Raw genomic sequence first — 27,033 nt, forward strand, 5'->3', positions numbered from 1 at the left:
CATAATACTTGAAGAAATTTAACATATCAAGAATGACACCACCATTCAAGAAATTTGCGAGATGATTTAAGGATCTTGATCTATTGATTAAAGCACCTCATGCTCATGTCTCGTTTAACTGCATCTTGATGTGTACAACAATGAAAAAGCAAAACACATAGCAGGAATACTAAAACTATGGTGACAGGATTCATCATAGAATAACATTGTGAAAAAGTTCTCAACCTAGGTTCTAATTAAACAAAGTGACAAAACACAAAGTAAATGCTATGAAAGAACTCACTCCCAAGCATCATCCTAAGATTCATCCTTCTCGGTGTTGTCAAGAAGTATTGCCTTAGTCGGCTTTGCACGTAAGTCAGTGTACTCCTGGAAGGGGGATTTGCTAAAGCGAGTATCCATCCAGAAGTCAGGTGTCAGGAATCTATATGTCTTCATTAGGTACTCAAAGGTTGCCTGCACAGAGATAAGAAGTCATCAAATTTCCTGTTTTTCACTACCAACATAATTATCAGCATATAATCCTTGTGATCTCACAGCTAACCAAAAAAGCCTCTACAACAAGTCATCTGCATACATTATCTCGCAACAGTCATCAGGAGATCATATGCAATGAACATCCTCAATCACCTAAAATAAAGCTTTCACATTGACATTTCTGGTGGTTTCTAGTTTATTTAACCAGGAAGGAGTAGTCCTCTTTGTGTCTCCATAACTCTGTTGGTAGAGAAACTACCAATCTCCATAACAACCATTTTAGCCTCTCTTTTTTTCAATTTACATTTTTTTTGGGGGGTAGAGAGCAAATCTTTAAGCCAATCCTAATGAACCTCAGAAAGATTGAGGAAATCACAATCAGAATAACCAATCCTGGTCAATTGAATCTAATCAAGACCAACCAATTCCATGAACCATGGTAGGACCAGGAAAACTTAATCAAGGCAACACACAAGATCCAACCTTTGTGTGCCTGCACCTAGGTGCAATTCAATGACATTAATCAGTACAAGTCTCACTTATGAGTTTGAACAAAGTACATATTAAGCCGATGGATGATTAAAAAAATGTAAATCCACACTGAACCAACAATTTCCATGAACTATTTCCAAACCCCCATATGGTGCTTGATTCACCACAGTAAGTATTCCTAACCCCCCATACAGTTGTTAGATAGAGTCATAAAATATTTTTATTCAGATTGGACGCCAATTAGTTGATCAGTGAAAAGGGACCTGATTTGAGTTTGCTAAAGCTAGTAGATTCAGCCAATAATAGTGTGTGATCACCTACCTTGCAGGGCTTGAATTGAACTAGTGACAAGTACTTGACTGAGTGGTTGGATCTTTACATACAATCAGTGCTCTATTTCCTAATTAAGCGTACTAATCAAAATAATTACCTTTCTTTCCTAATTCCTTTCCTTCCCTCAGAAATTAACAATACGACTACTAATACTTTAATCATGCAGAACTCAACAACTAGAAAGTTTTCCATATCCAAAAATAGCAGAACAAAACTTGTTTGAGTTTCTCTTACATGGATACCCCGTAGTAAGAAATAAAGAAACAAGAAGTAACATGCAAGCAGTAGATAGAGTTCAGGTAAAATTTAGAAGGAATGGCACCACCAGACTTTAATCTTGCTTCCATCTAGAAGATTTGGAAGTGCCACTTCAAATAGTATAAAAAGGTTGTCATTTTCTAACGTTTAGTATCAACAGTTCCGTTATAACAAGTTCATTGCTCATCAAGGAAATAAATATCAATAAGAAACGATATAGCAACTGCTCAATGCCATAAATCTATGCCAAAAACCTGATGTGTTACTGATTGCATCTACAAAGAAAAAAAATGGCTCATTCAAAATTATCATGTGACATCTAGGTAGTAATTCTTTTCAAATACAGTCACCAGAAGCTAATTGAGATAATATAAATGCTACCAGAACTGAAGTTAAAGATTTACATGTTGCTAGTATGTAACAAATCATCATCAAGATCCAGAACTACATTGAAAAGCCTTTCAACTATCATCACGAGACATATGCTAGATAGACCTAGATCAGCAATTAACATCGCCAATTGCTTAAAAGAAGTAAAGATACGAAAAATCACATCTTTTTTCTCATTACCGATAGAAATCAACCGCTTCAAATAAAGTAAATAATAGTCCACAAGAAAAATTGACCGTCACGAAGTTCCCAAGAGTCTTGGTTGACCCACGCGATGAGGTGAAGACATCCTCGATCCCAGCAAACTAAAGCACCTTCTTTGGCACACGGGCAGCCACAATCCCCGCCCCCCTCGGAGCAGGTACCATCAGGACGGTCACGGATCCACAGTTTCCGGCGACCTTGCACGGCACTGTATGAGGCTTCCCGATCTTGTATTCCCAGTAGCCTCTTTTAACAGGGATAACCGAGAGCTTGGGAAGAATGATGGCGCCACGGATGGCGGTAGCGACCTCCTTGGCGCACTTGACGCCGAGGCCAACATGGCCGTCGGTGTCAATAACAACGACGAAAGCCTTCAACCGGGTGCGCTGGTCGGAACGCCTCTGTTTCTAGACGGGCAAAATCTTCATGACCTCGTCCTTGATTCGGCCACCAAGGAGCGTGTCGATGATTTGATGCTCCTTAACGGGAAGGGAGTGGAGGTGGATCTGCCAAAGGTTGGCAATCTTTCCCTCCTTCACGAGACGGCCAAGCTTGGCAACCGGCACCCACTTCTCCTCCTCATCGCGTCGGCCGCCGCCCACCGCCGCGGCGCCCGACACGGCCCCGGTCGCCCCGGCCACGGCCAAACCCGCGACCGAAGCCGCCACGATCGCCATCGCGGCGGCATGAGGTTTGGGATGGTCGAGGTTAGGGTTTAGCGAACAGAGAGAGACAGGGAAAAGGCAAGACTTCTATGGTGATGGCGAATTGCAAAACTGGGGTTTTAGTTGCGGTGAGGACACCGCATAGTTTAATAACACGGTTTTCCTTTTCCCAATTTTATTTTTAATATTATATTTAAGTAAACAATCAACCAATTGAGAAGTGGACTCTATATATATATATATATATATATATATATATATATATATATATATATATATATATATATATATATCCTGAAGCGATGAACTACAACCATCATTGTTATTTAATATTAAAATAAAAATAAATAAAAAAACACATACAAACACAATTTGAATACCTGCTTTTGCACCATCAGACTATTAGCCAACAAACATGCTGCCATCAAACATGCAGCATTCACCAGAATAAAAAGATAAACGATACGTTTAGATCTACCACAAGAATTGGGCGTCTATACAATCCATAATGGCTCGTTTAGGGGGAAGTTGATGAGAACCTGTACATCACATTCAATCATAAATTTGGAAAAACTGTTTTTGTGAGTTCATTCTCACTCAGCATTACAATATCAAACTCGATTGAGAGCAACCAATAAATTCATCAGGGATTCTTTGCTGTATTCTGACTAACACAAGAATCAATTTGATCAACAAGGTCCCAAAGCAAAGATGAATTGAGTGGATGACTCCTCAAGCAACGAATGGCACAGATGATACAAATGATACATTTTTAGCAACAGGGGCACTCTATCGTTCAGCAGTTGTTGATTTTTCTTGTTCAACATAGAATTTCGATTCAAATATACATAGACCAATACGCCCCCACATGAATAGTCACATCAAGGAAGCCAAAATCAAAAAGCTCTAAATTTCATAAATTTCTAGGCCAGAGCGAGATGAACTTCCCCTTTATATGATTCACCTACTACGCCACGATCCTTCACTGAATTCATGTTTTTGCCCTTTTCTGTTTCTGAGAAATAAATCGAATTCCTTGTTTCCCAAGCTCCAAGAGGATAGATCTTCCATTATCCAAACGGACGGACAAAGATGAAGTATCTTGGTTGACATCAATAACAGCTCCTTGATGCCTGCAATAATGATGCATAAATCATCCAGCAATTCTATCTTGGTTCTAGAACTGAGCAGTTGCTCAATTTACAATAGTCATCCCAAAATAAATATTTACTATATGTATGTATGTATGTATGTATGTATGTATGTGTATATATATATATATATATATATAAACAAAACAAGATCCTCTCATGCAGAAATTTAAGAATATTGCACCATCAGAGAAATCATTTGCAGAAGATGTATAGTGTATAGTGTTGAGGCATGGATCCATAAGCTTATCCATGCCAACCACCCCCACCCCCTTCCTATATAGCTTACCAAATTGGGGTTAGGTAAGTAACTGAGAGAGCAAGGCAAGTTGCTAGCCCCAACTAGCAAGCACCACTCTCCAAAAAATCTCACCCATAAGTAAGCAATTTGTATTGACATTGTTTGGTTTCTTAGGGCTCAGATACATTGGAAGCATCCACATCAAATAAATCTTTATAAAGTAATATATCTCTTCTCAACATACAAAAAAGCACATAACAGTTAGAAACCCTTGAACCAAGACAATACACAGTGAAGTCTGGTTCCATATATGGGCCAACTAAAAGAAGGTAAAATAAGTGAGCATGAAAAAACAATTAGAATGAACTACTAAATGTATATGATGGCTATGTCAATCCTTTTATATTATAAAAGAAAACAAACTATTATTTCCAAATTATGCAGCCATGCTATTATGAAAGTAGCTCTTAGATTATAATTAGATTATAAAGCTAGAAACTAATAGGAGTTAAATACTAACCAAGAACCATCAGATGATTGGACTTCAACTCTCTTTCCAATTGCATCCATACCCAATTTCTGCAATATCCAATTTGCATCCATTGCTTCATCAATAAGATTCTCCAAGTGCAACTTCGATAATCTCTCATCCTGCCATCCACCCATTTTCTCATTTGAAGGTCTCTTTCTCTTTGATCTCTGCCCCTTAACAGAGTTTTCTTCCTCGCCATTAGGGGCCCATGAACTTTTCTGCTCAAAATATGGATTCTTAAATTTCAGCTTGAGCAAAGTCTTCGGGTCTTTTGAAGAACTGGAGGTAAAATTTGAGGGTAACATCTCATTGCTATCTCTATGAGACCTAACAGATATATCAGCAGTCTGCTTTTTCTGGAGAACCTTATCACTTCTTTCTGTGGATGCATTTTCTGCTGCAGCAGTTATCTCACTCCTCCTCATTACAGATATATCTGTAGTATTAAGTTCACGTGCATCAGTCACATTACCATTGCTTTTCTGGTGCTTCTCATGAAATTTTCCAATCTTTATTATAGTTTTTCCTTTAACTCCATGCTCTGGACTTCTCTTTGTATTTGAATTATCCATTTTAGCTCCTGAAAATAACAGGGAATTACATTATTCTTCAGTCTTCTACATAAGCAGAAGGAAGAACCATTCTAAAGAGAAAATCAAAATCAGACATTGGATAGAGCAGAAGCATTAAAGGTTAAACAAGAAGAACGCACAAATCAGATCACATTACAATGTTCACCATGATAGTCTAGCATATTATCTTGTTATCTTTTAACTTATGGCATCATCAACACCTGCTTTGACAGCAGTAATAGAACATGCATGAAACTCATGTTAATAATAAGTTATTTACATTATGATACTCATGTATAAACAAAGGACACATTCTAGCTACTCAAAGTATCATAAAATTAAACATAAATGTCATACTATTAAATTCTGGAAGAAAGGAATTTCTTTTAAAATTAAGATTAGTTTTATGCTAAAAAACAATAAAGAAAGCTATTTAGATTTAAGACAAATAAAAAAATTACAGAGAAGAAAATTTGAAAGGGATTCTTGACAAAGAAATAGCCTTAAAAACCATTTTAGAACGAATAACAGGAGGTTTAGAAAGAAATTTATGACAGATGTGACCAAGAAGTAAACTTAGCATTTGGGCATGGAAAATCAAGATGGGGAAATAAGACATGAAAAACCAAGAAGCCATTTGAGAATGAATTTAATTTTAATTTCACCATTATAAAATTGTTTTATTTCCAAGAGATCACCAAACTAAATATCAATTGAAGAACCCAATAAGGATGTTATATGCAGTTATAAATGTACAAGATTTACAACCAGGGTTCTCAATTTCGATGTGTACTGCCCATACATTCCAGTCCGAGAAGATACCGGTATGCGGACCGTCCTCTACCGAGCAGTACCAAGGTTTTGACCGGTACCGAGGCGTATCGACCACTATCGAGGCGAACCGACCGATACCACCTCGGATTTCGACCATCACTAAGGCATGCCGATCGGTATGCCCTGGCGTAGTAAGTGAAGGTATTTTTAAGGTTTTAGGGTGAACCATCGATATGCCCTAGCGTGCCGACGGTATATACCGATACGTACCGTACCGAGCAGAACTTGGTATGCCGATATGGACCGGTATTCAAAACCCTACTTGCAACAACCATATTGGCAGGATTATAGACTTCAGATTGACACGATCTTATGAAATAAAAAGTCAAAGAAAGCATAAGTGCTGTTTGAGGCAAAAGCCATTATCCATTTTGACCGAAAATTCTACAATCTAGTCCTTTGTGCCCGTAACTTTTTCTATTCTTCAGTAAATGTTTTCTATCCTAACAGAGATGAGACTTAATGGCCTCTAGCCCAAATGCCAGACAAACAAAAATACACACTTGACAACCAAACATATATATACAGTGTTTTTACAAAGCAGGAGTAATAAAAAAAAAATTCAACTTTTGGCAATAAGTGAGGTATACAAGCAAATAAAATCAACAATTAGACAAAACACAAATAAATGCATTTTCTTTTATAAAGATACCTATATAGTTCTCCAATCTACATGGCATTACTTTGTGAAAATTAGTTGCCTTTACGTGCTTCCAGTGCATAATGACATCAATATACAAGGCAGTAATTCCCAGAATATGAATTTGAGATATAGACTAAAACAACCCTAGAGCCGCATCATAATCTAATCATATTTATCAATCTTTGATAAAAGTAATACAGAATAACTCAAGATTTCCAGAATGAACAAAGATAACTGGTTTGCAGCATATACATAATAATGTGCATACCAAAGGAAGCAGCTAACTCTTGATCCTTATGACAGCTAGAAGTCTCAGATCTTGGAGAGCTAGATGCATTTTTGTTTGTTGAACCGATATGTATAACTAGTTTGGTACTTCTTGCAGTATCATTCTTGTTTGGACTTTTACCTGCACATTCTTTAAAATGCAAACCCTGTAATTTACTGCTCTTTATTTTGACTTTAGGTACTGTATCAGCATTATCCCTTGCTACATCTTTGACCATATTTTGTTCACAATTACCAAGCTGATTGGCTTTCATGCCATTAGCATTAGGACTTCTAGCTGTAGATGAAGAAAGCACATCTGGTCCATCAGGTCTAGAAGAGGTCATCTCATCAATTCTCTGATCCCTATAAGAACTCTCTAATGATCTTGCCTCATTCTGTCTTTCCATATTAGAATATGTCTCTTCCTTTTTACCAACCAACTTAATCCGATACCCTTTCTTCTTTGCTTGCTTCTTGTTTAAGGAGATATTGCCATAATCCTTTGATGATTTATCACTGATCCCTTTGAGTGAGAATTTTAGGGGCTTGCTATTATCATTTTTAAGTATGATTGGACCACTTTGTTCATCACCAGAATAGGGAGATATTGAATATGTTTCTTCCTGAGATGGCAACCCTGCAGCAACCCTCAAACTTGCAATCAGATCACCGTCAACAATATCTTTTCTCTTCCAAAGTTCTCGAACTGCATCATGTATATCCTTAACCTGATTATAATGATTAAGGTAGCGAATATTAGTTTATCAAATCACGTGGTACAAGAAGACCCCAGAAGTCTATCAAATAGCAAATGACACCTGATAACAATCACCACGGCATGCAGCACATACGTATTGTAGGTTTTGATCAGCTTGGAACTGCTGATATTTTTCATCACTGTGACATGTGGAAAAAAGAAAAGGATAAAAATGTAAGAAAGCATATGGTAAAATAAATGCAAAGTCCTTCAAACAAGAACCAGAAAAAACAGTATTAAGCCAACTTCAATTAAACCTTTGGAATGAAGAGAAAATAGTATTGCTGACAGCATAACATATGATGCTAGTGTTGCTGCAACAAGAAATATAAAGATGCTTGATTGGATAAAAAGAGAAACATGCAATGCTAATCTCAAAACTAACAAAAATAATAATAATTGGCACAATTTTAAAGAAAAATCATGCTATCACTAATACTAACAGCTGAGAAGAAGAATTTCATGAAAAAATCCATGATGAAACTCTAATGAACGTGTGCAAGATTCCAATCCAAAGCAAAAATTTGTCGTGTTGATTGTCATCTAAGTTTTCCAACGTTCTTCTAGACTAGAGGGGTGTACATAAGTAGAAATCAACTGAAAATACAAGTTTTAACATATTGAACTATATTTATCTCCAAGGAACCATATTCATCTTCAAGTAACTGCCCCGAGAAAAAGGGCAACTATGACAATTAACATATTGTTTATGTCCTCTAACCTTAAGGAAGATAATCCTCATGCGCATCATATTGATTGCAGCCACAGAAGAATGCACCTCCACATGTCCTCTTCCTTTATTGTGTATACATTCCACAATATCAAGTTCTAGTCTTAGTATATAACATATTTGCAACCACTAAAGATTAGGCAGGACGATTGTGAATACCAATGTCTTGTTTCATAAAGAAGGTGCATAGACTAGAATTCAATACAAAATCACCCATGTCTTATTTACAAATCAGAAAAGCCATCACCATTTGAAAGTTCATTTTCTCCAAGAAGCTCTAATTCCTCAGTTAGGTCAAAAACTTCATATAGATCAGTTACTTCTCCGGTACAAGAATACCATATCATGAGGCCCCTGTACACACTTTCTGAAACTCAAGACTTCCTCCAAACAGTACCACCTTTGTGGACAATGGACACCATTGGATATTAATATTACTATCAATATTGCAGGAGTTTATAAGTCATTGGAATATTAAGATGAGCTTTGCATGAGTCTAGATGAAAAAGATATTTTTGAGAGACATAGATCATGTAATAGAATTAATTTTAAAATTTATTAACTAGAACTTAAAACAAGATATCAAATTATTTACCTTGTGTGAGCACTAACAGGCAACATTATTGCATTGAGGGCAAGAAGAAACGGAGCAAAGGGGAACCACTCTTTTGTCACAGAAATGATTCAACTGCTCTGGCAATACAGCACAATGAGTTCCCTCTCCACCCCTTCATTTATTTGTGTCTACATCTTCCTCCTCCCTCTTACCTTACTCTTCCCCTTCCTTCTCTATCTCCTTTTTCTCTCTAGCACATGTACATTGCATGCCATGTTTCTCTAATCTATATCAACACAGGGTTACACGTTCATTGAGTACATTTTGAGTATAGGCAACACTATTTTGAGCTAGTTTGCACATGGAGTTGGTCTGGAGATTCTCGATTATTTAGATTGGACTTTTTGATAAAGAGATGAAATACAATAAAACCAACTGGCTACACAATAGTGTTGGGTGGCTTTTAAAATTGACATAGAAAATAATTGGATCCTTTCCGTCACAATGTGTGAAGCAAAGCATTACTTTGGTGGGATTCATGGCAATTTTATCCTTCACTATAATTTCGTAATTTGGAAGTCTTTCAACTAAACGTCAATATAACATGTGAAATAGAATACAAATTACCTAGGTGCAGAAATTTTTGGATTATGTTGCATAACCAAACATATTATAAATGAAACATTATTCTTAAGAGAGTAATAAAAATATGCTGACAATCACCTGATCCCATCACACAGACAGTGGACCCATCTTTCGCAAGCATCACAGCAAACCATGGGTGTTATTTCAGAATCTCTATAGACCTACAAAAGTTACTTCACCTTCTTAATGGCACGACAACAAATATACATATATAAGCAAGCATCACAGCAAACCATGGGTGTTATTTCAGAATCTCCATAGACCTACAAAAGTTACTTCACCTTCTTAATGGCACAACAACAAATATATATATATATATATACATATATATATATATGTATATATATATATATATATATATATACATATATATATATATATATACATATATATATATATATATACATATATATATATGTGTGTGTGTGTGTGTGTGTGTGTGTGTGTAAAAATTAACAAGAAAAGAAAGAAATACAGTTATTAAAATGGTTTGTTAAGAATATTAACTAAATTAATGAGGATGGTGAGACCAAGGTTTCAAATCTCAGTTCACTACCAATTTCAGTAATCTATTGGATCGGCATGGTACTGGTGTAATGAATGGTAAATCAACCCATACTGTCTGATATGAACCAAAAATTATTATAAAAAAAAACTAGATACCAACGATTCGGTCCGATATCAGTCATTGCTCAAACCAGAAAATATCAGTTTGTACACACTGTACCAACCAACCAGTATTTGGAACCATGGGTGAGAGACATTTCTGGTTGAAGTGTATTGTCACAAACGGTCGTCGTGCACCCGCAACAACTCCGTTCAACGAACCGTTCGTCGCTCTAATATACATGTACAGCTGCTTGGCAGCATGTTTTGGCTTGGTTTTAAGTCCTTTTGCTTGTAAAAATGTAAGTTCGAATAAGTTGCAGCGCTACAGTGCGACCGTTCACCGAACCGAGCAAAACAGCCCCAAAACAGCTCCGTTTTCGCGTGCCACGGGCTGATTTCTGCAGCCCACTGCTGCACGCGAAACGTCAGCCATCTCAGCACCCTAGAACCCCCCAGGTGGCACAGGGCTGGATGGGGCTTTGGTATAGTGTCGGGCGTTGAACAACCTTTCGCAAGTTCGCACGTTACCTTGACGGGAACTTGTTGTCGCGTCCGGCACCCGATGAGCAGCTGTTTGTGGGCTTGCAGCCGTTCGTTCAACCTTCTAAAGTCCTTGTTTTCCCCCTCTCCTTATTTTCTCTTGTGCACGCAAGGTGCTCGCTGAATTGCTTATAAAGCTTCCCCTTTTCGCGAGACGTCAAGACTTGTCCGTCGCTCGTTCTTCGAACTAATCAACTTTCTCTTTTTACAGGTCCTTCGAGACCTGCGAGAGGTTGCAAGTGGGCTGATCTTTGCGGACACAAATCGTAAGGGCGAAGCGCGACTTAGGCAACGCAAGACGCAAGGGTGCCTCGCGACTTAGGCAACGCAAGCTAAGTTCGCGTATTTGCCGCAAGGGTGCCTCACGCCTTAGGCAATTCCAGCTAAGGGCGTGACAGTACGAAACACCAGAAAATAACATATAACTAGGACAGCGCCTAATCGTTTGACTTCAATCTGAGATTGATAAATTTAACGACTTCCCCATAATAGGATAATCAATTTATAGTGGAAAAGTCAGGATACGTACAGAATCAACAATTGATTTCTCCTCCTTCGTGAAATTAGAAGGGCAATGGTGAAGGTACCTTTCCATTAGATGACATTCCAATGTACCAAGTCAAGAAAAGAGAAAAGATTCTCCAAAACAATTACTCTGCCTATGTGATGTACTCCCAACAATAGGATCTTCACAACAAGCCATAACATGGACACATAAAAGTCATTACTTACTCCCACAATGCAACTGCAACTATTTAAGAGTTAATACTCCATTTTTTAGGCAAACCTAAAAGGCTAAAACAATTTTAAGGTTGGATCAATTTGATTTGTGAAGTATAAAGATAATGCATCATAAGATGATTTACTCCAGCACCAAAATGACTAAATCCTGTCATATTCAAAAACTTCATGAAGCCAAACAAAAAAGATATATTTTGCAAAAATGAAATTAACACAATAAATTGCAGCGATCATCAGTAGAAATAGAACCAACCACCCTATGCAAGCAAGAAAAGATTCAAAAATTCAGTTCAACATGTGTTATGCTAAACTGTACCAGGTGGAATGGGGTGACAAAACCCATATAAATGAAAGGAGAAAGAATATATTCATGATAAACAGCTATAGTCAACACAAAATATGCAGAATACACACAAGCCAGCATCGAAAACTTTGGGTGACCACCTGTCCTATTCCAAAGACATGTTCACAGAAATAACGAGTCTACTCTCTTCCCTCATGATTGAAAAGTTGGGAGGACGGTTTTGTTTGATAACCTAATCTTAGAAAAATCTTAATCTTTTAAGATTATGACCTACCTAAGAGGTCTCAAGGAAAATTATGGAGAGGAAAAAGCTTCAGAAACTATTAATGACAAATATTATCACTGCAACGCCATATGCCATTTTTCTCACACAACAAGAATTTTTTGAGCTTCGCAACATTGACTGTTCCTGACATTTTCCTCATAATCATTTAAAGTTCTTGAATCAGCATAATCTATTCTCTATTTCTTCAAGCCTAGAAATATTTAATCAACATAATACATCACTTAGCAATGGAAGATTGACTAGGCTGTGGACAGAGAACTGACTTGATCCATCTCCTTTAGAACTTTCTTTTCCACTACTTCACAATTGTATTAGAAGTTGTATCTCCTGAGATCATGGTCACTTCTGGCTTGCATCAGTTTATATCACTTGGCAAATGGAAGAACAGTTAGGCTGGGGAAGGACAATTGACTTGATCCCTCTCATTCAGAACTTACTTTACCAGTACTATGCAATTGTTTTTAAAGTACTAACTCCTGAGATCACCATCTTCTGGTTTGCATCAAGATGGTTTTGGTTGAAAGCATTACGCGAACCTCATCCTTGGCCCTCAGATCCTGTTTTGCTTGCCTTTCTCTTTGGTGGTAGAACCTGAGCATATCAAAATTTCTAGTTTGGTTGATTTGATCGCGTGGAGATGAAGCTCAAAGGGCCTATTCCTACCTTCTTATAAATTCCTTAATTTCAGGGCATCTTACGTCCCATTGGCAGGGCCCTCTGCTAGGCCACCTACATCCCTAATATCAAATGCTTAATGTGGGGTTGCCTTTAGAAACAAAGTTCAGCCCCCGAAGATTCTCCTGAAAAAGCAATAGACACAAGAAGCCACTTTTTCAACTTGCTAAGCTTCAGCTGAGTTCATTGCTCGTATCTTTCTTCAATGCACCACTAGTAAGTCCCTCTGGGATGCCCTTTTTGGGGATCAAGCTTTTTACTACCCCTATCCTCTCCTGATGTCCTCTGAAAATCTAGAATAGCTAGCATATGTCCACACATGGGGATATTTTATTGATGCTTTCATCCTGTTGATCTGCTGGATGATTTCAAAGGAATAAATAACAAGACTTTTCAAGAAAGTGCAAGAATGAGTTCTATCTTATCTAGGACCTCAGAATGGTTTTCTAGCTTAAACAATATCCCATCTTCTTAGGCTGCTGCAGATTATAAAACTACACCATAGATGGACTGTATCTTAGCAATTTTAATTAATCTGAAGAGGCCATCCACCCTCCTTTCTTTCGCTTTTTTGTTTTTCCTTTTTCCTTTTCAATTTTTCTATAATTTCCACCTTCGACTTATTTCAATAGCTTTATAGAACAAGATTGCAGCTTGTTGCTTTCCCTAAAAAAGAGAATGCTGCTGTCTCCACCTTACTCCCAAGGAAAGCATGAATTGTTGCCATCTATAACCAATCAAAGACCACGAAGATGCTATTTGAAGATTCAATGATTTAATTACTTAGATATAACTGACTACCAGTAATCTGAACCAAGGTTCGCAATACCGTACCGTACCGGAGTTTCGACCTGGGCTCGGTACCGGTACGGTACGGTATACCGCTCGGTACACCCAGGTGTACCGAGCGGTATATTCAGGCGTGCCGAGCACTGTAGCAGTGCTACAGTGCTCTGAACATTATCGCTAACTGATTATTCATTTGCAAAATTAAACTTTCGATAGCATCATGCCACATTTGCACTTTTTCCAATACTGTTAATGATATAAATAAACTCAAGGATATTCTAACAGCTAAATAAATTCATATGCCACATTAAACATGGACATGGTGATTGTGGCATGTCTATGACTTTTGTCATATCCACAATCTTTACGTAAATCTGTATGTAAATTACAATGCACAATTTCCTCTTAGTAGGTAAAAATTGTGTCTAATAAAGCAGTACCTTCAAGCAGACTGGACAGTAGTTTCCTTTCACAAACAATCTGCCACAAGCATCACAACAGGTATAGCCTAAAAACCACCTGTGAACCATTAATCAATGTTAGAAGAAGAATGATGCCAATCCAATAGGCTAATTTTAGACCATGTGGTTTAATTATGTATGGAAAACCAAGGTTCGCCATACCATGTTGTAACGCTTAGTATGGCCGGTACATACCGATCCAACAGAGGATCGGTATAGGCGGTAAATACCAATCTGTCGATATACCCCATCGTACCATATGTTAATACATCGATATGTACCATACCCATGGCTGGTCAGTACACCAGTTCGGACTGATAAGGTGGATCATGCAGAAAATTACAGCAAAAGTTTAAAGTACCTTGTGCTAAGACCACTTCCAGGGACAGTTGACCCACAGCTATGACATCTTGTATGCTTCGGACACAAGTAAGGTCCACGGCTCACATTCTGCAAGTTCAATTGTTGAGCTGACATTGCAAAGACAGAAAACTAGATCATCCAGAAATCAACCATATAACGCAAACCTTGTGTGGTGGCTGCTGACAATAGCAATGATATGCACCATCACACCTTTTACAATACATCAGCTTATTGGGATCACCGGTTCTTCGGCAAACCTGAAGTTGAAACAATCAGGTGGAGATATCACCAACCCAAGCAGGGAAGACAACCAGAACATGACAAAAATGAGCATAAGACATTAAACACATCACACAATGCACTTGCATGTATTTTATAGCCCACTGAAATGGATTAAAATAAAAAACAATCAGTTTAAGGACCAATGTAGTAAATTGGTTACTTGCATCAGACAGCATTTTCCATTTTCAACAACAAATGCATCTCTTTTCAGTGAAACATTTGAAAAGAAAATAGTCATCTGAAAACCAGTAGCCGGATTTCATAATGTCATTAGAAATGAAAATAGTCATAAAGTTACTGAAATACAGTTACATTTACTAGAAATGAATCTTAATATTTTGCAGCATAGCTTTGAAAACCATAGAGTTGAAATCGTCAAAAAAGATTGTCTAGTGTTACAGTTGTAATCGGCTCCACTTAAGAAACACACCAATGCTCAGGGTAAGCCTAGCAATCAGTAAGGATACAACAAAAATAAGTCAAGGTACGGAAAAATTATCCACACAAAGTGATCAAAGTCTTACAGCCAAGGTTTATCATTTCACTTGGACCAGCATGTGGTAGCCAATATTTCTGTTCTGAGCATGAACTGGGATGCAGACCACTTCTTTTTGGGTGATTCATGTGTGATACCCAGTTTTTTTTTTTATTAGGGATGCTTGCCGCCTATCTCTCATCTCTCTATCTCACACAAGTTCTCACTTTGCCTCTCCCACGCCGCCACCCACAATGCACCACTGTCAACCCTCCTGGTAGTACTCTTACACAAACCTCCTCTTCTTCTTATCCTCCACAAATATACACACATCTCCTTCTCACCTTCTTATCCTCGCCCCCTCGGTATCACAGTATGTACTAGCATAAAATGTGTTGGCGGTTGGCATGCTATCAGAGACCTGCCCGTACTGATTCTATCATGGACTTGCACGAGTCCAATACCTAAATTGGCAAACCTTGCTTATAAAAGTTTCAGAAGCTCTTACAGAGTGATGACTTTCAACAAGTTGTTCCTAGAATCAACAATTGCAAAACTAAGATTCGTCGTACCACGATATACCGCCCTATATGGGTGATGCATATCAATCTAATAGGAGACCGATACATACAGTAGATACCGATTTGTTGGTGTGCCCCACCGTACTATGTGCCAATATGTTGGTACGGTTTAGTACATATCATATTGAAGGCCAGTCGGTACATCGGTACGGACCAGCAAGGCAAACCATATGCAAAACTTTTGTAAATTTCCAGAAGAAGTGGCAGGTTCACCAAGGTCATCTAACTGTTACGACAGTAGTACTTGGAACTTGGTAGAACCTCTAAAATATATTTTTCATAAATTAAATTTAATTGCATCATCAATCAGATCATCAAAGATGTGATTCCTGAACCAACATACCTATTTGAAAAGATTCCATAATATTAAAGCAAACAAAAATGAGTTTCTGCTGTATAAAACTAGTTATCAACTTTCAAGGGAAGAAATTTTAGCAGAAAAAAGAAGGTTAAGATATTAGGAAAATGAGGCTTAGCACTTATCTGTGACTAAATCGCCACTACTACAGAAAAAACTTGATAACAACTACATCAAATTCTTTTGAAATAGGAACATATTGTCATTCTGGAATTGGGTTATTTTTCTAGAGGTTACCAAGAGATTTGTTCAGAATTCATATTCATTTGGTTTATGGCAATGCAGTAAGCATGAACTTAACTATAGGGTTTGCAATTTTGCTCGGGCCAGTCCGTACTGCTAATACATGTACATTGCATAAACTTCTGTTTCAGATGACTACTATTTTTTTTTCGGATAATTACTAATTGAATCACTGGTTCACTGAAACAATTTTCCCTCTTAGATGCAAGTTCTTTAAAGAACATAAAAAAGGTGGCCTAATGCACAAGACTTGCGTCATCGGGGTGTCTACAATGCATCCAACCTTACTCCTTCAAACAAAGAAGGGTTTTTGTGATATGAACTGAAATAGAGGAGTAACTTCACTGTGATACCAAGACTCACCTCAAGAACACAATTAGGAAAAAAGTGATTTGCTAATATAAATGCACCTTGTAATCATGGACAAGGAAGTTAGGGCAGTTATCTTTTAAGGTTCATATGATGATAATTAAGTGTTTGTCGGCCACCATTGACGTGACTATCCATTCAGATTAGACATCACATTAAAAAAAAATCTTTCAATTATCAAAACTCACAGCAGACCAACACATATAATGCACGCATATGACAACCTAAGTACAGGAAAGAATTATACATTTATGTTTTCAAGTGTCTGCTACTGCCAAGACCGAGGAATTATACATTCCTCGGTCTCACTAGAGAAACAGTATGTCTTAATAGTTATCAACTAGAAATAAAAGTTAGCATTCTAGATGGAATGGAACCAGATCAATGCCGAAATCAATTTGAAATAGACTGAATGAACAAATATTGGATCCATTACCCATAGATAAATGGACAGTCATATTAGAAAGCAGAAGATGGATGACATGATGAAATTTTGTTCCCAACATTGTCAATGTTTTAGTTGTAAATTGTCAACATCATGGAATTAAGATCAACATGTTTTCAAGGTCGAAAGAATTAAAAAGAGATGCACGCAATGTCAAGGTTGCCACAAAATAAAAGGATGCACTAAGATTCAGTAGGAAAAAACATTTAAATTCAAGAATCAGCAGCCCCAGAATACTGAACATAGAACTTTGTCTAACCATGCTTTAACAACCAAAATTTAGTTGGCTCTACCAGCACTCCAACAATGATAGAACTTGTTCTGTGTGTTCAAAGAAATATAGAACATATACAGACAACATAATTTGAAAAGTCCATAATTGCCAAAATGTATTCCATGAAATAAAATTTGAGAAAAAAGTTCCAAAAAACACACAAATATCTAATAATATTATTGTTACCCTTTCTCAAGAAAATGCTGTAACCAACTTAGAACAGGAAAAGCAAGTACCTCACATATGCGGCAAGAGGGGCAAGACCACGAACTCCAATGAAATAGATCTGCAGGAAAAATGCTTAGCTAGGAAATCTTTGGGGGAAAAATGGTTCTATTGTACTCTAGAGTTGTAAATAGAAACCTCTATGTTCAGCCAATGTTTTCAAGCAACTCTTATGGTACTTCTTGTTGCATGATTTGCATGATAGCATCTTCATAGCCTTCTCACTACCCTCACTTTCCCCGGTAAAACATATACGGCACATAACTTTGATGGTAGGAATGCCTTGATCTTCTCCAGCAAGATTGCTGGTTGCCTCTCCTAGTACCTCCTGAGATAATTCAACCATTATTATCTAATTTTTTGTTCCACAATATAGAAAAAAAATTCTTGTGTAAACAATTTAGTGCCATGTAAGCTATTTCATTTGACACCTCGAAATTGTCAGAAAATCCTAATTATATGGTTATCGTTGAGATGGTGAATACAAGTGCAGAGATATATATAATATAATCCACAAACTTTTGAATAGTAGTAAGTTGAATTAATTGATATCTAAAAATGACGTGAGGGAATACATATTAATGCCAATAAATATTAGAGAAATAAAATACGTCCTGTCCTGTAACATATAGTGATCAATCAATTGAGCCAAGATGGAAACCATATAACTTAAATAATTACAGTTATATCATGGAACGTAGAGAAAAAATGCTTAGTTTGTTATGAAACAATAGACCTCTAGTTTTTCAAGTGTAGCATAAGACATGATGATGAGATGCAATTATTCACTAAGGACAATGTTACAAAAGATTTGGGAGAAAGCTAAGCCCTAAGCCAGTATTCATATTATTAGCATCAAATATTGCTCAAATTATGACAACAAATAAAAGAATATTGTCCTGGGGATATTCGTTACAGGTTTTTCAGATTTTGACATCCAAATGTTCAGATCTCCAAATCGACAATGATTGGCCCCAACGTGAACCAGGATGTGGACTGACCCTTTCGGGCAACCCGGTCCATTTTCTTTTAATGCTGGTTTCGTTTTGCAATGCATGCACACAAGTGTCATGGACACTCACGACTCTCTTGCCTGAGCCATGAGCTCATTGATCTATACGACCTGTCGTCCGCTGCATGCCAGTTATCACTTGTAGCCTGTAGCACATCAACTCCTAGTGAATGTCCTGATACCCTGATCCTCCCCTCTCGGTATCATGTTTTGGTACCCCGACAATCGATCGGACCCGTATCGGTCAGGCTATTAAATGGGCATGGGTTCAATGCCCACGATTCAATCCCTTTATTGTCATGGTATCATAATCAGATATCTTCTAATGGCAAAATAAATGTATAACATATACTGGTTCCATCATGTAGGTGCCTTAAACAACCACCAAAACATCTAGCACAATTAACATAGAAAACAAAGAAAAAGTGCATGACAAAAAAAACATAATTTATGAATCCAGTTATCAAAAATGAATAGTTGTATACCTGAAAGAAACAAGGTAGAAAATTAAGCAAGCATAATAGATTAATTCTTAAAGAAAGAAACTTCAACTCTGGTATAAATTCAGAAAACTAAAGTGGAAATTTGGACATAAATTCTAGAATACCACGAGACCCTAAAGCAACAGTGTCATTGGCCAAATCTAAGACAAGGGCGAACCAACAAGCTAAACAAAACCTAACCAAGAGATACAAGAGGACCACTCACCGAACCATTCCCAGCTTCCAACCTCCGGACGTAATCCTCAGCCGCCAGGGAAGCAGCCAGCGCCTGCCGCTGCAGCAGCGCCCGTTTCACCTCATCCCCCGCGCCGCCGCCGCCGCCGCCGCCACCCCCATCGTCCACGGCCGCCGAGGGCGGGGCCGCGACCTGCGCCACGCGTGGGACCCAGACCTGAACGGTCTCCTCCACCTCCTCGTCGGCGGGCCGGACGGTCCATGGGTCCCTCAAGAACTCCTCGAGCGCGTCGATCTCATCCAAGAACCCGCTCCTCGCCGCCTCGCCGCGCAGCGCCGCGGGGAATCCGAGCTCGCAATCGCAAATCCGCCGGCTGCGGGTCACCAATCGTCGATCCAATCGTCACGCAACCAAACCAGAGCGAGCGAGAGGGAGGGAGGGAGGGGAGAGCGGGGGAGAAGACAGGGCAGAAGAGGGGGAGGGAGAAGGGGGGAGGAGAAGTCTTACCAAGTGATGGGGCAAGCGATGTGGAAAGCCATTTGGATCGGACGCGATGTTGGGGGTTTAAAGCGGGGGAGGAGTTTCGCTCCTGTGATCGATTTGAAAAGGAATTGGGCGATAATAAAAATAATAATAATAAGCCGAGGGGAAATATGAGGGGATTATTGCGAAGAGAGAGAGAGAAAGAGGTGGGGGGGGGGGGGGGGGCGAAGTGAAGGGGGGGGGGGGGGGGGGGGGAGAAGAAAGGGCGGAAGCGGCGAAGAGAAGCGATATGTATCGCGTTACATATGCTAGGTTACAATTAGTTGGATTATTATTGGGTTTCTTTTGGAAAACGTCTTTTCATACCCGATGACCCAATACCCGTTCTTGAATTGGTTCCTCGGTGGGCTCCTCGGAGACTTATCCTATCGCTTTCTTATGAAATCGATGTGGACGCCGACGGGTAGATATGGGAGTCCATTCTAGCCGTCCATTAATCGTGTTTCTCTGTGGGAGACGCAAAGACACCGCCCCGTAAGTCGTCGCTTGCTCGTGACTGGGACTCCGAGCGGGTCCCACGTAGCTCTGTCCAATAGCCATGGAGGAAAAGCGAGACGACGATAGCGGAGAGCGCGAGCGGGAGACGCCAGGAGTCGATCTCGGCCGTCCATTTGTCTCATCTGTGGGCCGATCGGGGTTGTGTTTCTCGTCGTGACGGGACGCGGATACCCATCTGCCTTCGCGGCGGAGCCAGGTGGGTCCCACGGAATTCTACCAATAGTTAGGAAGTAAGATGAGTGCGTAATTTCGAAGGCGTAGACACGATGGGGAGTGGGGAGGGCGAGTGGTAGATTCCGGGAGTCGATCTCAGCCGTCCGCTGTTGCGGACCTACTCGGGTACTGTTAAATCGACACAAAGATACCCACTCGCGGAAGCTACCTGCCTCCTGGCTGAAGGAGCACCGACCGCACCGTGTTCGCTCGGTGGGTCCCACAGAACTCGAACGAGTATGTTTTGCTCGTTCACAGTTTGCGGATGCCGAGAGCCCCATCTCAGCCGTCCATCAGGGCTGACCCAATTCCCCGTTGGGAAGGACGCAAAGGGAAAGATGGAATATTTCTATTATCATAATTAATTTAGAATTTAGAAAATAAATAACGTTTAATTAAATTTTTCACTCAAATAAAAAAAAATACACATTACTTCATCAAATAAGTACCAAAAAATCACCCATTTAAGTAAAATAAATCGAGAAACATCTCTCCGAAAAAACATATATTCTAATCTTATGGGCATGATTAACCATGGGATTAACCGAATTATTTTTTTTCTATAAAACATGCTCAGTAGATAGTCATCAAAATTTCTTAAAGGAAAAAAATATACTTTTACTAGCATATTAAGTATTTGGATCAACCTTTAAGAGTAAAATTCTATTTATAGGAGTAGAATTCCTTCCAATTTGGCACCTCAAATAAGCACATCCTCTGGACAATCAAATTTAATGACGATGTTGGACAAGCTGAGCTAGGAAACTTTAGCAGGTCCATCCCAAATAGTCCTGCATTCTGCTTTGTAGCTGATGAACACTATTACCCTCCAAGAGAGTGATACCTTATGGATCAACAATATGATCCTAATCCGAGACATTTATATGATCCTACATTGAAGAGAGCCTCGTTTAGGTCCTCCAAAGTCACCAGAGTGCAATGGCAATAGTAGCTCGGTCATACCAGAAGAAGAAGCTTTCTAGCTGAGAACCCTCATTTCCCATAGCACCAGTTCTCAAAATAGAGGAAAGCAACACACTTTAAATTGCCATAAAGAAGAGGAGAAATGGTAGATAAGAAACAGTGCTCAATAAATTCAAATGTAGTACCACATAAACGGCATCCTTTTTTTGGGGGGGAAAAAGCTAGAATTGTATAGGAGCTGTATAAATTGTTTGGAATCAGAATTGATGCAGATGAAAGATAGATCGTCTCTGAAGGCTTTCAGCTCTTTTAAGGGAGAAGAAACAGTAAGGGTATAGCATCAAAGAAGAACCATATTATCTGATCGAAGATAACATATCCTGCTCCTACAAAAGGTGAGATTTTGACCTTCGGCCTCGCAAAGAGAACTGCAGGCTATGCTTTTGTAGTAAGCTCCTCACCTTCATCATCGCACAAGCCTTCCTCTCCATGATGTGTCGTCATCTGCATGTGCGGATCTTCCTGCAAAGTTCGGATACCACGATTGAGGAATTACTGGTAGAGATAAAACTTAGTGCCTAAAGGATTATCAAGTCAATCGATACATGTTCACAGGCCACACGCCAAAGTCACAATATACGGCTAGAACAAATTTGATTCATACAAACCAAACACAAGTCTATTTTGACCATCATGATATATTACACGATAATCGTGCCATGTCATGTGCCACGAAATGACAATCCATGTTTAATGGTGTCCATACATGCCAACCAACATAAAACATCTTTTAAAAAAAATTTATCACTGTGTTAGTGCCAAAAACATGCCAACATGGCACGAAATGACGATACTGTGCATCTCAAAAACAAATATTGGTAGTACATTTCAATGATAACTAATATAAAGCATCTCAAGGATAAAACTTGATGATAACACTTGGATAATTTCTTTTTTGTAACTATAACAAGCATACCCACTTAAACATTAAACATGTCATTTGATAATCTATGGTTTGTGAGGTTCTTCCGATATTAAAGTTTAGTTTCATTTGCTGGAGGAATGGCTTCAGCTTTCTGGTGCTAATTGGATTTAAAATCACATACCTAAACAATAAAACCCACTCCAACTGGGTTTAATTAGTCATATACTTTGTACTTGGTATCAATCTTGGTGTAGATGTGGGGCCTGTAATGCTGAATAGAGTTGCAAATCGACCAGCTCCCATTTGTCTGTTACTTGTTCTTTGAATTCCTTTCAAAAGGTCTAAATGCTGCCAGAACCACAGCTATCTTACTTGTAAGAAAGCCTGCAACCCCAATGAAGAGCTCAGTTGGTGACAATGCTATGGTTGTTCCTCCTATCCGATACTTCAATACAGTGGAACCAAGGGCGATGACCAATGCCAAAGTTAACCATTGCCTCTTAAAACCTCCAGAGGCCTGCAAGAAGTTCTCACCATTCTCAGACTGATTTCCTGGTGCAGACAATCCATCGACCGACCTTTGCAACAGCAAAAGGTACAAGAATCCACCAATTCCACCAGCTAAGAATGCATAAGCAGCTTTCTCATTGAAAGAGAAATTTAAAATCGATGAACCACTTGAAATAAGAATGAGGTCATAAACTAGCAATGAGAACTTAAGATCTGCATACTCCCTCATGCTATCCTCCTTTGTTGTTTGTTTATTCAGCAATAGGGTTTGTGACAACGACTGCATATTTAGTGAGGTTGTAAAAGAAATCCTAGATAACTCGGTACTACAGAATGGCCTAAGCTCAACAATGGATATCCCCCCTTCTCCAAGAAGTAGATTATTTGCTTCAAATTTATATTGCACACAATCAAACTGACTTTCATCTCCACTTTCAGTAAATGGAGATAAATATACTGGCCCACTGATCACTGTCAAGCTTACACCATCAAGCCTCCAAGAACCTGACCTTGAAGATGAAAGATCCAGACCACATCAAACTTCATTCAAGTCATAGATAATAGAACTTTGCTACTCACAGCTAATGGATTCATTTTATGAAGTGTGACAAAAGGTTTGCTAGTGATATGATAGTATTAGAAAGTAGATTCTGGACATACCTGATTCAAGACCAATCCAAAATGCTTCAATTTTTCCTAACTTGGAGCCCTTGAAGGTGACAATATCAACTGAACCTCTTTGAAAGTGAACAGATTCATTGGAATCCATGTCCTTCCCTTGCATAGAGCGGTCTAACGTAACTGCAGATAGCCTCTGTAGTAATGCATCACCATTTACATCGATCAAGCAAAGCAGTATGGCGGCATTTACGTCCCTCAAACAAGAGCCAAAATCCTTACTTGTGCACAGCTCAACCATGTAGTAAGAACTAGACATGTCCAACTCCAGGGAAGAAAGTATGTCTTCAGGAACATATTTAGTCTGCAATTTTACCGTGGTTGTTTGTAAAAGACGAGAAGGATTTGCAAAATCCTGAAAATCTGAAGCCAACTGATCAATGTTTGCAAATTCTATAGACGATAAACAAAAGGACCTACCAGAGAACTAATGAAACTACGTAACAAGCAAAATTTGTGAACGAGGCATGTGGAAAACACAAAAGATAAATTAAAGGTAAAAATAAAAACTGAGAAAGATAAAGAGACTGAGTAGGTTTTGTTCTAATAGATGCGAAGATTGCAAAAGATACAAATTAACACTACCCACCAGTTTTGGAGAATGCGAGATCATTTACATAGGACTTTGAAATTTTCACTGGCAAGAAGGCATTCCATTTCTAAAATACATATACCCAAGTACCAAATGAGCAATGAGTAATAGCCGTCTCAACCAAGTCCGTGAATACTTCATCTGGACTTAAAGCAACAATTTTGACTTGCATCAGATTGGATAGATCAAGTATAATTTTTGACATGCAAATTTATGCACAATTTCTGAAGGACAGCAATGAAGAATAGAAGAGAACAATAATGGATGTCGATCCCAAATTAGTTGATAGGAAAAAAATTATAATCATGGTGCAGCTTTAATAAATTTGGTGTGCTTATCTGCATGCAGGAACCTTATGTAAGTTGGAGCCTGTAAATCCACCAAAGACACTTTCTAAGACAAAATGCCCTCAATTTAAACAGTGTAAACCTATGATTTATTTCAACTCTAGCATGTTGTTGCACCTGACTCTCCACACAATTTAATCAAGATAACTAGGAATAATTCTCCTTTTAACATAACAATCATAAAGTATCTATCCAAACAGCAGCTCCAACACTTGCAAGAAGGTAAGTTCAAGTATGTCCATTAGAATTATGTTTGCTTTTTAACTCATATGAAAAACGTTTGCACCAAAGATAATTGAAATCCATGATACATATCCTCAAATATGCTGTTTTTACATAATCATCATCCTTGTCACACTCTGACCTATATCAAAAGTGAGGAAGTAAAGCTTTTCAAACTTGTCACTTAGATGAACTCTACCATCAATCACCCTTCTAACTGGATCATCTCGTTAGTAGAACTACCAATGGGGCTTGCCCAGAGGAGACCACCTACTGGCCATTTCGGTTAAGAATTTGACTCTACCACACACCGCCGATGCGAGTTCAGCAAGAAAGCTAAACTGTGAATTATGAAAACTACACTAGTGATAAAATAAAAAATTTCCAACATATAGTCGTATTGGACAATAGTTAAATGCCTTGAACTGGAGCTTGTTTTGATCGTGTAGTGAAATGAGAAAAATGCATATGCTTGTTGACTCCCCCTTGTACTGGCAAAATGTGGAGCAATTTTGAGTCTTCAGATGTACAATTTCCAAAACGTCTCCTTGCAGAAGGATTAGCATGAGTGGAAGGAACGAGATGCTTTACAAGGAGTGCCTCCATTTCTACAATATCAAGACAACATCGTTAATGACCCTCTTCAAGATGTTTTTGCTGAATAACAAATTGATCACAAAGAAAAAAAATCTCAATTGAGTGAAAATCAACAATAAATACCAATGTGTGACATGGCATGCTGGCTTAACAGTTCAGGTGCAGAATTTCTTTCGGTGGATGGGCATGCTAGTTTTCAGTCAATGGGCAAAGCCAGAGATGCAACACATATGACCAGTTAAAAAACATGAAATGGCATGGCTATAGCAATTTAAAATTCTATGAAAGGGTTTAGGGTTATGGTATGGTAATGTTTTTGGCATTGATTTGAAAGTCAATATGGCAGATAAATGATCACAGATTATAGGGTTTTGGAACAGTGATGGTTTCCGATATTTCTCTTATTCTAATCATTTGCCCAAACATCTAGTAATAAGGTAATATAGACTATGCATAAAAATATAGAAAATTGTTCTGATGATCAATTCTTCCCGATATGCGGAGAATTGAATGTCATTATTATCTAGCAGTCATATTGCAAAAACAAAAGGAGATATGATTAATTGGGCTATCTTGCTACCAGTCTCCCAGGAGACATCTTCAGTAACAATCAGACAAATACAATTGCTAATTTCATACTTTCAAGCTTGATGTCATGCATATACATCCTTATTTCTCTTTTTTTTATGTTTATTATCCAAATTTAGATTGCAACCAACTACATAAACTTGTCTTGGTTCCATACTCTCCTAATGAAACTTCGTGCAGAGTGCAGACTCGATTATTTAATAGTGCAACTCTCAAACCGCAACCAGCACCAAAAAAATGAGATCTTGCTCCCAGACAACATTCCCTACCAAGAACACAATAAAACCTCGAGGACACACCATAAAGAGGAACATGAAAATGAGGAAAAATCAGATGACCTAATCAACATATACAACTTTTCTGGAACCCAATAAACGATCGAATCATCCAATTGAGAAGCCCGTTTCCGATCAAACGTCCGTCAAGGTTATGCAAGAGATTTCGTCTACTTACTCGCCGAGAAGTCCTCGTCGCTTCCTTCTCTCCTCTCTCTCTCTCTCTCTCTCTCTCTCTTCTTGGCGGACAAAGCTCGAATAAGAAAAATATCCCGTTCTCCGGTCGGAAGAGAGCACATTTAACGATATGTATTTGGGCCACATTTCAGCCCAAATAGATTTGGGCATTTGAAGGCAGCCACTTGGGCTTGTTTGGGTCGACTCAAACGGCTTCGATCGATTTGTAGCCCCCAAACCCAACCCAATCTATCAATTGCGCACCCAAACAAGGCTTGGGATTTGTGCTAAGATAAATAATGACGTCCACAGGATGATGGTGATGGTATTGATGACGATCAGAAACTATTTCAGGCCCAAATTGTAACAATAATATGATATATATATATATATATATATATATAAGGAAAAATAATATAAAAAAAGATATGATATCCAAAAGCAATAAAACGTGGAATTGAAAATTACAGAATCATCTAAAGAG

The 27,033-nt window shown here is 38.5% G+C and overlaps 2 protein-coding genes and 1 pseudogene across 6 annotated transcripts; all 3 read right to left on the reverse strand.

Annotated features, from left to right (window-relative positions):
* Nucleotides 1-62: 62 nt before the first annotated feature.
* LOC135620204 (small ribosomal subunit protein uS5w-like) lies at nt 63-2,922 on the reverse strand (annotated as a pseudogene).
* A 498-nt stretch (nt 2,923-3,420) lies between these two features.
* LOC103995770 (uncharacterized) lies at nt 3,421-20,149 on the reverse strand. The gene is made up of 12 exons (XM_009416465.3): nt 19,968-20,149; nt 19,491-19,833; nt 17,909-18,098; nt 17,782-17,831; nt 14,683-14,775; nt 14,517-14,605; nt 14,135-14,213; nt 9,829-9,911; nt 7,881-7,959; nt 7,061-7,790; nt 4,732-5,323; nt 3,421-3,952 (listed from the first exon to the last, which is right to left on the reverse strand). The coding sequence occupies exons 1-12, from the start codon at nt 19,997-19,999 to the stop codon at nt 3,811-3,813; spliced, it is 2,502 nt and encodes an 833-aa protein (XP_009414740.2). The 5' UTR covers nt 20,000-20,149; the 3' UTR covers nt 3,421-3,810.
* Nucleotides 20,150-21,788: 1,639 nt separating this feature from the next.
* LOC135581348 (uncharacterized) lies at nt 21,789-26,649 on the reverse strand. 5 transcript variants are annotated; one of them, XM_065122944.1, is made up of 5 exons: nt 26,551-26,649; nt 25,332-25,520; nt 23,734-24,055; nt 22,745-23,577; nt 21,789-22,160 (listed from the first exon to the last, which is right to left on the reverse strand). In XM_065122944.1, the coding sequence occupies exons 2-4, from the start codon at nt 25,476-25,478 to the stop codon at nt 22,874-22,876; spliced, it is 1,173 nt and encodes a 390-aa protein (XP_064979016.1). In that variant the 5' UTR covers nt 25,479-25,520; nt 26,551-26,649; the 3' UTR covers nt 21,789-22,160; nt 22,745-22,873. The 5 variants fall into 5 exon arrangements, with proteins under 5 accessions (XP_064979016.1, XP_064979015.1, XP_064979014.1 ...); XM_065122943.1 differs by having other exon boundaries at nt 23,734-24,106; XM_065122942.1 differs by having other exon boundaries at nt 23,734-24,114; nt 26,551-26,643.
* Nucleotides 26,650-27,033: the final 384 nt, after the last annotated feature.

Source organism: Musa acuminata, chromosome BXJ2-8 (assembly GCF_036884655.1).
Source record: "Musa acuminata AAA Group cultivar baxijiao chromosome BXJ2-8, Cavendish_Baxijiao_AAA, whole genome shotgun sequence".
NCBI lineage: Eukaryota > Viridiplantae > Streptophyta > Magnoliopsida > Zingiberales > Musaceae > Musa > Musa acuminata.